The 16,038-nt window shown below is 49.0% G+C and overlaps 4 protein-coding genes across 4 annotated transcripts in view; 2 read left to right on the forward strand and 2 right to left on the reverse strand.

Moving 5' to 3' along the window:
* Nucleotides 1-16,038, reverse strand: part of LOC142150979 (uncharacterized) — a 536,473-nt gene that overhangs the window by 237,861 nt on the left and 282,574 nt on the right. The window lies entirely within an intron of this gene.
* LOC142150978 (uncharacterized) overlaps nt 1-16,038 on the forward strand; it is a 323,275-nt gene that overhangs the window by 64,821 nt on the left and 242,416 nt on the right. The window lies entirely within an intron of this gene.
* The window catches only part of LOC142150983 (uncharacterized), a 155,589-nt gene that overhangs the window by 20,039 nt on the left and 119,512 nt on the right, over nt 1-16,038 (reverse strand). The gene's annotated exons all lie outside the window — the stretch shown is intronic.
* On the forward strand, nt 1,999-14,414 carry LOC142151001 (uncharacterized). Its single transcript, XM_075206255.1, has 2 exons — nt 1,999-2,158; nt 12,687-14,414. The coding sequence occupies exon 2, from the start codon at nt 12,915-12,917 to the stop codon at nt 14,127-14,129; it is 1,215 nt and encodes a 404-aa protein (XP_075062356.1). The 5' UTR covers nt 1,999-2,158; nt 12,687-12,914; the 3' UTR covers nt 14,130-14,414.

Here is a 16,038-nt window from a genome sequence, read left to right on the forward strand (position 1 = left end):
AAAGTCAGCTCCACCTGATTGGGGCCAGTGATCTTACAAGAGCTGATGAGGATCAGGGAGATGTGTGGTGTAAATGTGATGGATAATGGGAGCTATTTAACCAGTGGGTAAAACAATAATATAGAGGTGGTAATAGGGGTGTGGGTAGGTAGTGTGAGGGGCAGTTATAGTGCGGGTGGGATGTGGTGAGTGTGTTGTCTGTAGGCCGAGCTCCACCGCTGTGTAAACTGCGTAGGGTATCGGTGTTTGAGTGAAAATAAAAACATCTAACACCAACCTTTATACAATCTAATAGTAAAGACAATAACAGCCACTAAACCGGGAAAAGGGGCTATAAACACATGAAATAAGACCTTAGAGAAAGAACTTTAACATCACCACTTCCACCTTTATTTTGAGGATACAAAACACCCCCCACATTCTGCCACATCTCCCATCCGCTTCCTCAGCAGGACACACTACCTTAGGAGTTATCTATGGACCCAGTACACCAAGAGCCAACAAGAGGAATCTCATCCAACAACCACGTCACTCCATATTAACACCATAAATCAGCCACTATGGGGGTAATGACTGAATCCCACGGTCAATGTATGTTCCTGGTCCTCCTACATGTAAGACACTATAACTTACAGCAGTAAGTGACTGGTTATAGTGATTGTGGCGTCATACGTGCAGCAGGGACTGACATCACAGTAATACACAATATACATTGGGGGCAGGGATTGTCTTACCAGGAACTGAATAAATAAATGGTACAAAACAAAAAGGTTTGTGGCGCTTTGTGTCACCAGCACCAACACGTGACGGAGGAATAAATACAATATGGCGGCCTCCTGTGTTATGTGCCTGCTGGTGGGTGTAATATGTAACATACATCACAGAGAGAAGTAACCACAAATACATCAACATAAATAGTGACATAAAGCATACTTGCCAACTCTCCCGGAATGTCCGGGAGACTCCCGCATTTTGCGAGAGTCTCCCGGACTCCCGGGCGAGTGTGGCAATCTCCCGAATTCTGCCCACTTCACTAGGAAGTGCCCACTTCCTAGTGAAGTGGGCAGAATTAGATCCCAAACGCCGCGATTCCCGATGAATCGCGGCGTTTAGCCCCGCCCCCCGCTGTCAAATGACGCAATTTGCGTCATGACGTCACAGGGGGCGGGGCCGAAATGACGCGATTTTGGCCGCCCCGCCCCCTCACGCCCCCCTCCACTGGCTGGCTCCCGGAAGAGAGCTGAAGAAAGTAGGTAAGTATGACATAAAGGTCACTGTGCATCTAATATATATAATGTGCTGATCTGAGGAGGATCTTTCTTTACCTCCACTTCATACAAGGAAGAAACCTCCAAATACCGAGAGACTAATATATTATTATAGGGAGATATTACCTCAGCCTTGTACAGGACCCGGATGTTGTATATGGATGACTGATGGCAGCTGTCCAGGTTCTAAGATGGCGTCTGAGAGAGCGTGTGGCCACGCCCACTGCGCCGCGTCATTAGTTATTCTATATCTGTAACACAAAAATGGGGAAATGGCCGCCGCTGTCCTGCGCTGAGGACAATACAGTAATCAAATCTATTTTGCTGGTATTTAAAATTGTTAAAATAAAACCACAGAAATCCCTCTCATCTGTGTCGCACACACCTCCCCTCAGCCATTAATATTTACATGCGGCCATTATCCGTAGTCTCACAGATACGCTATTGGTGTAAAAGAAGTGACGCTAGACAGGGGGTGTGTTCACATCATCTCTCAGACGCCATCTTACGCCACGGCGAATGAGAGAGCCTGTAACCACGCCCCCTTGTCCAGCGTCACGTGTGAGAGAGTTAAAAACATTGTGTCTGTAAGACTAAGGAAAAATGGCCGCCGCTGTTCTGTAATGAGGACAATATATAGAAACAATAACTATTTATTTTGGTTGTGATCAAAAGGTTCAATTAAAACCACAGAGTCCCCCTCATATCTTTCCTACACACCTGTATCTATACACACCTCCCCTCACACGTTTACAGTTGTACTCGGCCATTTTCCCGTAGTCTCCTATATACTTTATTGATGTTACAACACTGCAGAGGGGGCGTGGTCACATGATCTCTCAGACGTCATCTTACCTGGAAGCTACATCCGGGCCCTGTACAGGGCTGAGGTAAGATCTCCCTATAATAATATATCAGACAGCGGGAATTACCCCATAGAGTTACCCCATGTTTATGTGCAGCCTCCCGGCGATCAGGACTTCATACATGCGGCTGAGCTCTCACATCAGCTGCTACATAATCCTCATTGTGCTCCTGCTGCAGTCAGCAGAAGGCTGTTAGTAATAGCAGAGCTGGTTATTATAATGGCAGAGCTGTGAGAGACATAATACCCAGACCAGCTACACCCCATACACCACAGAGGGGCTCACACACCATGACTAGTCCCCATCCCCCTCCTTCTACCCCCATTACCCCACATCCCCCCCTACTATCACCTCCTACCCAACCACCCCTCACCAAGTGTCACTAACACATAGCTTGTCTAGTGCTGGAGACTAGCCCCCATCCTGCTCCTTCTACCCCCATTACCTCACATCCCCCTACTATCACCTCCTACCCAACCACCCCTCACCAAGTGTCACTAACACATAGCTTGTCTAGTGCTGGAGACTAGCCTCCATCCCCCTCCTTCTACCCCCATTACCCCACATCCCCCCTACTATCATCTCCTACCCAACCACACCCTCACCATGTGCCACTAACACATAGCTTGTCTAGTGCTGGAGACTAGCCCCCATCCCCTCCTTCTGCCCCCATTACCCCACATCCCCCTACTATCACCTCCTACCCAACCACCCCTCACCAAATGCCACTAACACATAGCTTGTCTAGTGCTGGAGACTAGCCCCCATCCCCTCCTTCTACCCTCATTACCCCACATCCCCCCTACTATCACCTCCTACCCAGCCACCCTTTCACCAAGTGCCACTAACACATAGCTTGTCTAGTGCTGGAGACTAGCCCCCATCCCCCTCCTTTTACCCCCATTACCCCACATCCCCCTACTATCACCTCCTACCCAACCACCCCCTCACTAAGTGCCACTAACACATAGCCTGCCTAGTGCTGGAGACTAGCCCCCATTCCCCTCCTTCTACCCCGATTTCCCCACATCTCCCTACTATCACCTCCTACCCAACCACCCCTCACCAAGTGCCACTAACACATAGCTTGTCTAGTGCTGGAGACTAGCCCACATCCCCCTCCTTCTACCCCCATTACCCCACATCCCCACTACTATCACCTCCTACCCAACCACCCCTCACCAAGTGCCACTAACACGTAGCTTGTATAGTGCTGGAGACTAGCCTCCATCCCCCTCCTTCTACCCCCATTACCCCACATCCCCCCTACTATCACCTCCTACCCAACCACCCCTCACCAAGTGCCACTAACACATAGCTTGTCTAGTGCTGGAGACTAGCCCCCATCCCCATCCTTCTACCCCCCATTACCCCACATCCCCCCTACTATCAACTCCTACCCAACCACCCCCTCACCAAGTGCCACTAACACATAGCTTGTCTAGTGCTGGAGACTTGCCCCCATCCCCCTCCTTCTACCCCCATTACCCCACATTCCTTCTACTATCACCTCCTACCCAACCTCCCCCTCACCAAGTGCCACTACCACATAGCTTGTCTAGTGCTGGAGACTAGCCCTCATCCCCCTCCTTCTACCCCCATTACCCCACATCGCCCCTACTATCACCTCCTACCCAACCACCCCCTCACCAAGTGCCACTAACACATAGCTTGTCTAGTGCTGGAGACTAGCCCCCATCCCCCTCCTATCCCCATTACCCCACATCACCCCACACCCCCCTACTATCACCTCCTACCCAACCACCCCCTCACCAAGTGCCACTAACACATAGCTTGTCTAGTGCTTGAGACTAGCCCCCTTCCCCTCCTTCTACACCCATTACCCCACATCCCCCCTACTATCACCTCCTACCCAACCACCCCCTCACCAAGTGCCACTAACACATAGCTTGTCTTGTGCTGGAGACTAGCCCCCATCCCCTCCTTCTACCCCCATTACCCCACATCCCCCCTACTATCACCTCCTACCCAACCACCCCCTCATCAAGTGCCACTAACACATAGCTTGTCTAGTGCTGGAGACTAGCCCCCATCCCCCTCCTTCTACCCCCATTACCCCACATCCCCCTACTATCACCTCCTACCCAACCACCCCTCACCAAGTGCCACTAACACGTAGCTTTATCTAGTGCTGGAGACTAGCCTCCATCCCCCTCCTTCTACCCCCATTACCCCACATCCCCCCTACTATCAACTCCTACCCAACCACCCCTCACCAAGTGCCACTAACACATAGCTTGTCTAGTGCTGGAGACTAGCCCCCATCCCCCTCCTTCTACCCCCTATTACCCCACATCCCCCCTACTATCAACTCCTACCCAACCACCCCCTCACCAAGTGCCACTAACACATAGCTTGTCTAGTGCTGGAGACTAGCCCCCATCCCCCTCCTTCTATCCCCATTACCCCACACCCCCCTACTATCACCTCCTACCCAACCACCCCTCACCAAGTGCCACTAACACATAGCTTGTCTAGTGCTGGAGACTAGCCCCCATTCCCCTCCTTCTACCCCGATTTCCCCACATCTCCCTACTATCACCTCCTACCCAACCACCCCTCACCAAGTGCCACTAACACATAGCTTGTATAGTGCTGGTGGAGACTAGCCTCCATCCCCCTCCTTCTACCCCCATTACCCCACATCCCCCCTACTATCATCTCCTACCCAACCACCCCCTCACCATGTGCCACTAACACATAGCTTGTCTAGTGCTGGAGACTAGCCCCCATCCCCTCCTTCTGCCCCCATTACCCCACATCCCCCTACTATCACCTCCTACCCAACCACCCCTCACCAAATGCCACTAACACATAGCTTGTCTAGTGCTGGAGACTAGCCCCCATTGCCCTCCTTTTACCCCCATTACCCCACATCCCCCTACTATCACCTCCTACCCAACCACCCCCTCACTAAGTGCCACTAACACATAGCCTGCCTAGTGCTGGAGACTAGCCCCCATTCCCCTCCTTCTACCCCGATTTCCCCACATCTCCCTACTATCACCTCCTACCCAACCACCCCTCACCAAGTGCCACTAACACATAGCTTGTCTAGTGCTGGAGACTAGCCCACATCCCCCTACTTCTACCCCCATTACCCCACATCCCCACTACTATCACCTCCTACCCAACCACCCCTCACCAAGTGCCACTAACACGTAGCTTTATCTAGTGTTGGAGACTAGCCCCTATTCCCCTCCTTCTACTCCCATTACCCCACATCCCTCCTACTATCACCTCCTACCCAACCACCCCCTCACCAAGTGCCACTAACACATAGCTTGTATAGTGCTGGTGGAGACTAGCCTCCATCCCCCTCCTTCTACCCCCATTACCCCACATCCCCACTACTATCACCTCCTACCCAACCACCCCTCACCAAGTGCCACTAACACGTAGCTTGTATAGTGCTGGAGACTAGCCTCCATCCCCCTCCTTCTACCCCCATTACCCCACATCCCCCCTACTATCAACTCCTACCCAACCACCCCTCACCAAGTGCCACTAACACATAGCTTGTCTAGTGCTGGAGACTAGCCCCCATCCCCATCCTTCTACCCCCCATTACCCCACATCCCCCCTACTATCAACTCCTACCCAACCACCCCCTCACCAAGTGCCACTAACACATAGCTTGTCTAGTGCTGGAGACTTGCCCCCATCCCCCTCCTTCTACCCCCATTACCCCACATTCCTTCTACTATCACCTCCTACCCAACCTCCCCCTCACCAAGTGCCACTAACACGTAGCTTTATCTAGTGTTGGAGACTAGCCCCTATTCCCCTCCTTCTACTCCCATTACCCCACATCCCTCCTACTATCACCTCCTACCCAACCACCCCCTCACCAAGTGCCACTAACACATAGCTTGTATAGTGCTGGTGGAGACTAGCCTCCATCCCCCTCCTTCTACCCCCATTACCCCACATCCCCACTACTATCACCTCCTACCCAACCACCCCTCACCAAGTGCCACTAACACGTAGCTTGTATAGTGCTGGAGACTAGCCTCCATCCCCCTCCTTCTACCCCCATTACCCCACATCCCCCCTACTATCAACTCCTACCCAACCACCCCTCACCAAGTGCCACTAACACATAGCTTGTCTAGTGCTGGAGACTAGCCCCCATCCCCATCCTTCTACCCCCCATTACCCCACATCCCCCCTACTATCAACTCCTACCCAACCACCCCCTCACCAAGTGCCACTAACACATAGCTTGTCTAGTGCTGGAGACTTGCCCCCATCCCCCTCCTTCTACCCCCATTACCCCACATTCCTTCTACTATCACCTCCTACCCAACCTCCCCCTCACCAAGTGCCACTACCACATAGCTTGTCTAGTGCTGGAGACTAGCCCTCATCCCCCTCCTTCTTCCCCCATTACCCCACATCCCCCCTACTATCACCTCCTACCCAACCACCCCCTCACCAAGTGCCACTAACACATAGCTTGTCTAGTGCTGGAGACTAGCCCCCATCCCCCTCCTATCCCCATTACCCCACATCACCCCACACCCCCCTACTATCACCTCCTACCCAACCACCCCCTCACCAAGTGCCACTAACACATAGCTTGTCTAGTGCTTGAGACTAGCCCCCTTCCCCTCCTTCTACACCCATTACCCCACATCCCCCCTACTATCACCTCCTACCCAACCACCCCCTCACCAAGTGCCACTAACACATAGCTTGTCTTGTGCTGGAGACTAGCCCCCATCCCCTCCTTCTACCCCCATTACCCCACATCCCCCCTACTATCACCTCCTACCCAACCACCCCCTCATCAAGTGCCACTAACACATAGCTTGTCTAGTGCTGGAGACTAGCCCCCATCCCCCTCCTTCTACCCCCATTACCCCACATCCCCCTACTATCACCTCCTACCCAACCACCCCCTCACTAAGTGCCACTAACACATAGCCTGCCTAGTGCTGAAGACTAGCCCCCATTCCCCTCCTTCTACCCCCATTACCCCACATCTCCCTACTATCACCTCCTACCCAACCACCCCTCACCAAGTGCCACTAACACATAGCTTGTCTAGTGCTGGAGACTAGCCCACATCCCTCTCCTTCTACCCCCATTACCCCACATCCCCACTACTATCACCTCCTACCCAACCACCCCTCACCAAGTGCCACTAACACGTAGCTTTATCTAGTGCTGGAGACTAGCCTCCATCCCCCTCCTTCTACCCCCATTACCCCACATCCCCCCTACTATCAACTCCTACCCAACCACCCCTCACCAAGTGCCACTAACACATAGCTTGTCTAGTGCTGGAGACTAGCCCCCATCCCCCTCCTTCTACCCCCTATTACCCCACATCCCCCCTACTATCAACTCCTACCCAACCACCCCCTCACCAAGTGCCACTAACACATAGCTTGTCTAGTGCTGGAGACTAGCCCCCATCCCCCTCCTTCTATCCCCATTACCCCACATCACCCCACACCCCCCTACTATCACCTCCTACCCAACCACCCCTCACCAAGTGCCACTAACACATAGCTTGTCTAGTGCTGGAGACTAGCCCCCATTCCCCTCCTTCTACCCCGATTTCCCCACATCTCCCTACTATCACCTCCTACCCAACCACCCCTCACCAAGTGCCACTAACACATAGCTTGTCTAGTGCTGGAGACTAGCCCACATCCCCCTCCTTCTACCCCCATTACCCCACATCCCCACTACTATCACCTCCTACCCAACCACCCCTCACCAAGTGCCACTAACACGTAGCTTTATCTAGTGTTGGAGACTAGCCCCTATTACCCTCCTTCTACTCCCATTACCCCACATCCCTCCTACTATCACCTCCTACCCAACCACCCCCTCACCAAGTGCCACTAACACATAGCTTGTATAGTGCTGGTGGAGACTAGCCTCCATCCCCCTCCTTCTACCCCCATTACCCCACATCCCCACTACTATCACCTCCTGCCCAACCACCCCTCACCAAGTGCCACTAACACGTAGCTTGTATAGTGCTGGAGACTAGCCTCCATCCCCCTCCTTCTACCCCCATTACCCCACATCCCCCCTACTATCAACTCCTACCCAACCACCCCTCACCAAGTGCCACTAACACATAGCTTGTCTAGTGCTGGAGACTAGCCCCCATCCCCATCCTTCTATCCCCCTTTACCCCACATCCCCCCTACTATCATTTCCTACCCAACCACCCCCTCACCAAGTGCCACTAACACATAGCTTGTCTAGTGCTGGAGACTTGCCCCCATCCCCCTCCTTCTACCCCCATTACTCCACATTCCTTCTACTATCACCTCCTACCCAACCTCCCCCTCACCAAGTGCCACTACCACATAGCTTGTCTAGTGCTGGAGACTAGCCCTCATCCCCCTCCTTCTACCCCCATTACCCCACATCCCCCCTACTATCACCTCCTACCCAACCACCCCCTCACCAAGTGCCACTAACACATAGCTTGTCTAGTGCTGGAGACTAGCCCCCATCACCCTCCTTCTACCCCCATTACCCCACATCCCCCTACTATCACCTCCTACCCAACCACCCCCTCACTAAGTGCCACTAACACATAGCCTGCCTAGTGCTGAAGACTAGCCCCCATTCCCCTCCTTCTACCCCCATTACCCCACATCTCCCTACTATCACCTCCTACCCAACCACCCCTCACCAAGTGCCACTAACACATAGCTTGTCTAGTGCTGGAGACTAGCCCACATCCCTCTCCTTCTACCCCCATTACCCCACATCCCCACTACTATCACCTCCTACCCAACCACCCCTCACCAAGTGCCACTAACACGTAGCTTTATCTAGTGCTGGAGACTAGCCTCCATCCCCCTCCTTCTACCCCCATTACCCCACATCCCCCCTACTATCAACTCCTACCCAACCACCCCTCACCAAGTGCCACTAACACATAGCTTGTCTAGTGCTGGAGACTAGCCCTCATCCCCCTCCTTCTACCCCCTATTACCCCACATCCCCCCTACTATCAACTCCTACCCAACCACCCCCTCACCAAGTGCCACTAACACATAGCTTGTCTAGTGCTGGAGACTAGCCCCCATCCCCTCCTTCTACCTCCCATTACCTCACATCCCCCTACTATCACCTCCTACCCTACCACCCCTCACCAAGTGTCACTAACACATAGCTTGTCTAGTGCTGGAGACTAGCCCCCATCCCCCTCCTTCTATCCCCATTACCCCACATCACCCCACACCCCCCTACTATCACCTCCTACCCAACCACCCCCTCACCAAGTGCCACTAACACATAGCTTGTCTAGTGCTGGAGACTAGCCCCCTTCCTCTCCTTCTACCCCCATTACCCCACATCCCCCCTACTTTCACCTCCTACCCAACCACCCCCTCACCAAGTGCCACTAACACATAGCTTGTCTAGTGCTGGAGACTAGCCCCCACCCCCCTCCTTCTACCCCCATTACCTCACATCCCCCTACTATCACCTCCTACCCAACCACCCCCTCACCAAGTGTCACTAACACATAGCTTGTCTAGTGCTGGAGACTAGCCCCCATCCCCTCCTTCTACCCCCATTACCCCACATCCCCCCTACTATCACCTCCTACCCAACCACCCCTCACCAAGTGTCACTAACACATAGCTTGTCTAGTGCTGGAGACTAGCCCCCATCCCCCTCCTTCTACCCCCATTACCCCACATCCACCTACTATCAACTCCTACACAACCACCCCTCACCAAGTGCCACTAACACATAGCTTGTCTAGTACTGGAGACTAGCCCCCATCCCCTCCTTCTACCCCCATTACCCCACATCCACCTACTATCACCTCCTACCCAACCACCCCCTCACCAAGTGTCACTAACACATAGCTTGTCTAGTGCTGGAGACTAGCCCCCATCCCCCTCCTTCTACCCCCATTACCTCACATCCCCCTACTATCACCTCCTACCCAACAACCCCTCACCAAGTGTCACTAACACATAGCTTGTCTAGTGCTGGAGACTAGCCCCCATCCCCTCCTTCTACCCCCATTACCCCACATCCCCCCTACTATCACCTCCTACACAACCACCCCTCACCAAGTGCCACTAACACATAGCTTGTCTAGTGCTGGAGACTAGCCCCCATCCCCTCCTTCTACCCCCATTACCCCACATCCCCCCTACTATCACCTCCTACACAACCACCCCTCACCAAGTGCCACTAACACATAGCTTGTCTAGTGCTGGAGACTAGCCCCCACCCCCTCCTTCTACCCCCATTACCTCACATCCCCCTACTATCACCTCCTACCCAACCACCCCTCACCAAGTGTCACTAACACATAGCTTGTCTAGTGCTGGAGACTAGCCCCCATCCCCTCCTTCTACCCCCATTACCCCACATCCACCTACTATCACCTCCTACCCAACCACCCCTCACCAAGTGTCACTAACACATAGCTTGTCTAGTACTGGAGACTAGCCCACATCCCCCTACTATCACCTCATGTGTCATGTGTGTAATATATCTATATATTCTCCATCAGTACTGTGGTATAAATTTATGTTAGATAAAGAGTATTAGTAAAATATACTAATAATGTGCACTAAGTGGTAATGGTATAACAGCATTTTCTTGTTTTATTAATATAATGGAAACTTATAACATAATAATATTTTATTCTATTTGACAATCTTGTTCTTTTTTTTTTTTTATTGTATACTATATATGATGTATTTAGGTTATCAGCTTCTTCATAATATAGAAGTATCCTAACTATTACTCTGTGCTTCAGTTTAGTAATTTCTCTTTTTTATATAGATGTGATAAACTCAGACAGAGAGAAACACTCACACATACACTGCCAGACCCGTGTTCTTTGGTAGTTTCATTTCTAGTAATTTTTCATTAATATCACTTTTTCCTGAGATAGCTTAAACTCAAAAACCAAACCTACCCACGTCCCGTAGATAGAAATATATTATATACCCTTAAATAACATGCAACTCATACTATCCTGGATGAAGCTGTCAGCCAAAATGTCAGGACGCAGCTGTCTGCTCTGAACACCTCACACTGAGCAGAATGACTGGACGATGGGCTCAGTATCCCCATTTACATGTTGTGCACAGATAATGCTGCTATCCTGGTGCATGGTAGTAGGTGTTACCAGTCTATGGTCAGTGCATGGACTGAGCACAGGTGTGACAGGATGGTAGTAGGTGTTACCAGTCTATGGTCAGTGCAGGGACTGAGCACAGGTGTGACAGGATGGTAGTAGGTGTTACCAGTCTATGGTAAGTGCATTGACTGACCACAGGTGTGACAGGATGGTAGTAGGTGTTGCCAGTCTATGGTCAGTGCATGGACTGACCGCAGTTGTGACAGGATGGTAGTAGGTGTTACCAATCTATGGTCAGTGCATGGACTGAGCACAGGTGTGACAGGATGGTAGTAGGTGTTACCAGTCTTTGGTCAGTGCATGGACTGAGCACAGGTGTGACAGGATGGTAGTAGGTGTTACCAATCTATGGTCAGTGCATGGACTGAGCACAGGTGTGACAGGATGGTAGTAGGTGTTGCCAGTCTATGGTCAGTGCATGGACTGACCGCAGGTGTGACAGGATGGTAGTAGGTGTTACCAGTCTATGGTCAGTGCATGGACTGATCACAGGTGTGACAGGATGGTAGTAGGTGTTACCAATCTATGGTCAGTGCATGGACTGATCACAGGTGTGACAGGATGGTAGTAGGTGTTACCAATCTATGGTCAGTGCATGGACTGATCACAGGTGTGACAGGATGGTAGTAGGTGTTGCCAATCTATGGTCAGTGCATGGACTGATCACAGGTGTGACAGGATGGTAGTAGGTGTTGCCAGTCTATGGTCAGTGCATGGACTGACCGCAGGTGTGACAGGATGGTAGTAGCAGTTACCGGTCTATGGTCAGTGCATGGACTGACCACAGATGTGACAGGATGGTAGTAGGTGTTACTAGTCTATGGTCAGTGCATGGACTGACCACAGGTGTGACAGGATGGTAGTAGGTGTTACCAGTCTATGGTCAGTGCATGGACTGACCGCAGTTGTGACAGGATGGTAGTAGGTGTTACCGGTCTATGGTCAGTGCATGGACTGACCACAGATGTGACAGGATGGTAGTAGGTGTTAGCGGTCTATAGTCAGTGCAGGAACTGACCACAGGTGTGACAGGATGGTAGTAGGTTTTACCAGTTGATGGTCAGTGCAGGGACTGCGTGATGTACAATCTGCTCATTCTGAGGTCAGAATATAATGATTATATAAATATTTACAGAGACATTAATAGACAATGCTTATTAATAAGCCTTGGCATCTGCTGCAGGGTGATGCACTGCACATGTGACTGGCAATAGGTCACAGCAATCTACACAAAAATGAAAAAAAATATGAATGACTGAGTCATATTTGTTCATGTAGATATATCTTCTTCATGTTACTTATAGAATATAACACTACTGTTATTATACATTTACCCAGGTAATCATAAGGTTTTTTAATAATATACTTTTTTTCTGACAGGTAAATTAATGAGCGGGATTACCACTAAGAACAGAAGACGTCTCAGAAGGTACCTTGTTCTACAATTATCTGAGTCTTCAAAAATACCTCACCCATCAAGTCAGGTGACAGACTGCTGTTCCTCTACAACAGAGGGTATTTACACAAGCTGATTTATTTTCTGACTAGGAGAAACCTTCTGTAAATAAATAGTTATTCATCAAACTAGTGAAGAATCTTACAGCAGAGATGCCATTTCCATGTTCTGAATGTAACAAATGTTTTAAAATGAAGTTACAGCTTGGTAGACATCAGAGGATTCACACAGGAGAGAAACCATTTAAATGCTCTGACTGCAGCAATTGTTTTAACAGGAAGGAACATCTTGTACAACATCAGAGAAGGATTCACACAGGAGAGACACCATTTAAATGCTCTGAATGCAGCAGGTGTTTTAACCAGAAGATACACCTTGTACAACATCAGAGGATTCACACAGGAGAGAAACCATTTAAATGCTCTGAATGCAGCAGGTGTTTTACCAAAAAGTCAGATCTTGTAAAACATCAGATGATTCACACAGGAGAGAAACCATTTAAATGCTCTGAATGCAGCAGCTGTTTTATCCACAAGTCAAGTCTCATAAAACACCAGAGGATTCACACAGGAGAGAAACCATTTAGATGTTCTGAATGCAGCAGCTGTTTTATCCACAAGTCTAATCTCATAAAACACCAGAGGATTCACACAGGCGAGAAACCATTTAAATGCTCTGAATGCAGCATCTGTTTTACCCAAAAGGAACATCTTGTAACACATCAGAGGATTCACATAGGAGAGAAACCATTTAAATGCTTTGAATGCAGCAGGTGTTTTAACCAGAAGACACATCTTGTAAAACATCAGATGATTCACACAGGAGAGAAACCATTTAAATGCTCTGAATGCAGCAGCTGGTTTACCCAAAAGTCAGATCTTGTAAAACATCAGATGATTCACACAGGAGAGAAACCATTTAAATGCTCTGAATGCAGCAGCTGTTTTATCCACAAGTCAAGTCTCATAAAACACCAGAGGATTCACACAGGAGAGAAACCATTTAGATGCTCTGAATGCAGCATCTGTTTTACCCAAAAGGAACATCTTGTAAAACATCAGAGGATTCACATCGGAGAGAAACCATTTAAATGCTCTGAATGCAGCAGCTGTTTTAGCCACAAGTCAGATCTTGTAAAACATCAGAGGATTCATGAGTATGTTTTTATGAGTGTGAGTGGAAACCGGAGCACCCGGAGGAAACCCACGCAAGCACGGGTAGAACATACGAACTCCTCACAGATAAGGCCATGGTCGGGAATTGAACTCATGACCCCAGTGCTGTGTGGCAGAAGTGCTAACCACTTAGAAACCGCTCTGTCCTGTGTACTTTCATTCTCAGACGACTCCAATTCAGAGGACTCGTAACTGGTGTCACTCAAATTCTAGGCTGCTAGTAGCTGAAATCCGGTTGCTATGGGTTACAGCACATCTTTGTTCTTCACACTATTTTATTAAATAGGTCCCAAGTAAGCTGTTTGTAAAGGTCCTTCATAAGTATTTACTTTATTCTCCATAGTGATATATATCAGACAGTACTGACCTGTATGTAGACTGAAGGACCATGATCACACAATATCTGTAATTACCATGTATGTTACTGACATCTGTTTCTATAACACTTGATGTTGAATATAAACTAATATTGATAAATGTGGAGATTCTGTTTTTGATTGTGGAACTAATATATTTTTCTCCGTATTAATGAATATTGTACAATCTGCTACATTTATAAGATGGAACCAGGGGTGATATTTAGGGGTCATGTGATGCTGACTAATAATAAAACACTGCAAGGACCAGTTATGTCAGAGTCACTGTATAGGTAGGTGACATAATGTTACTATGACTGTGGAAATATCACTTACTTGTAGTCTGAGAGCGTGGGCAAGAAGCTCAGTGTATACCTGTAAGACCTCTTTACTTGGTGATTACTTCTGGTGAGATGTCTAGAAGAATATCTTCTGGCTGAGCTGTTTCCGGAGACTTCACCTTCTTACAATGAGAGGTGAGAATCCACGTAATCTTCTCCTTTACTATAACAGCTGTTGGGATTGTCAGAGGATCTGATGTTAGGAAGCTGCGGACCAATAAGAAAGCCCAGATCTGGTAATCCACCTTACAGACTGGCCTCCAAACTGGGGCAGCTGAGTATCGTTCAGCTCCCCGGAGGTATTTTTGATAATTTCTGGTGATGAGGGATTTTTTACGTATGTTACATATCACTAAACAAGGGCTGTTCATGATAAATAGTAGAGATGCTCACTGACCCCCGTGTTTTGGTTTTCGTTTTGGATCTGGATTACCGTCGTGTTTTGGTTTTGGTTTTGCCAAACCGTCCTTGCGTGTTTTGGTTTTGTTTTGCAATTTTGTTTAAAAATCAATGTTTTTGGGCATAAAATAACCTAATTTAGTGCTCCACCTGTTTCTTGGATAAGTAAGGTAATTCTAAAGCTAGTAAATTAGAAAGAAAACAGTTTAATCCCTTGTAGGCCGTCCTTAATTCTGCACACAAACCTGGTTGTCTTCTTCTTCATCTTTGCCTATTGGCAATGCAGCTATCGTCTTTGGGTGTATATTACACCCTCCACTTGTAGTTGAATAGAAAAAAAGAAGCCTGCATAGACTGTAGAATTAGAAAGTAAAAATAAATGGACCAAGGTAGTTTGGTATCTGTCTGCATCAGACCCCCTCTCCACTAGGAGTAAAATAGAAAACTGTTCAGCCGTTATAGAATCTAGAATTTAAATAATAAATAGAGAAAGGCAATTTGGTATCTGTCTGCATCATAATCATCAACATCATCATTAGTGCCCTCGTTGGCTACCCAAATCTCCCCCTCATCCTCTTCTAATTCCAAAGTGTCATCCTCACTTGGTGTATCATCGGCTACACTAGGGCTGTTCAGGCACACATCAGCAGAACTGCTGAAAGGGCCCTTTATGGGTACATTATCAGAATGCTCACGATTAGACATCCCACTGTTGGATGGACTCTGCACAGGGATTGGTGTTATTTGTGATTCAGAGCAAACATTATCCTCTAATGCCCTACTGTTATCTTGCAGCTCGGCTTTGATGCGTAACAGTAGTTGTTCACCACTTGTAGGCTCGGTAACATTTTTGGATCTGCTACTAATAGAGAAAGGTGAAGGCCTCATTCTCTCTTTGCCACTGCGTGTCTAGAATGGCATGTTGGCATTTTTTTTTATTGGTTCTTAACTTTTCCTCAGTTACACTTCTTTTTCGCTTCAACACAGTAATTTTTTTTGGGTGTG

This window comes from Mixophyes fleayi, chromosome 4, assembly GCF_038048845.1.
Source record: "Mixophyes fleayi isolate aMixFle1 chromosome 4, aMixFle1.hap1, whole genome shotgun sequence".
In the NCBI taxonomy this organism is placed as follows: Eukaryota; Metazoa; Chordata; class Amphibia; order Anura; family Limnodynastidae; genus Mixophyes; species Mixophyes fleayi.

Bases quoted from the DNA above. Each gene is read 5' to 3' on its own strand.
- LOC142151001 (XM_075206255.1), top strand. From the start codon at position 12,915: ATGCCATTTCCATGTTCTGAATGTAACAAATGTTTTAAAATGAAGTTA.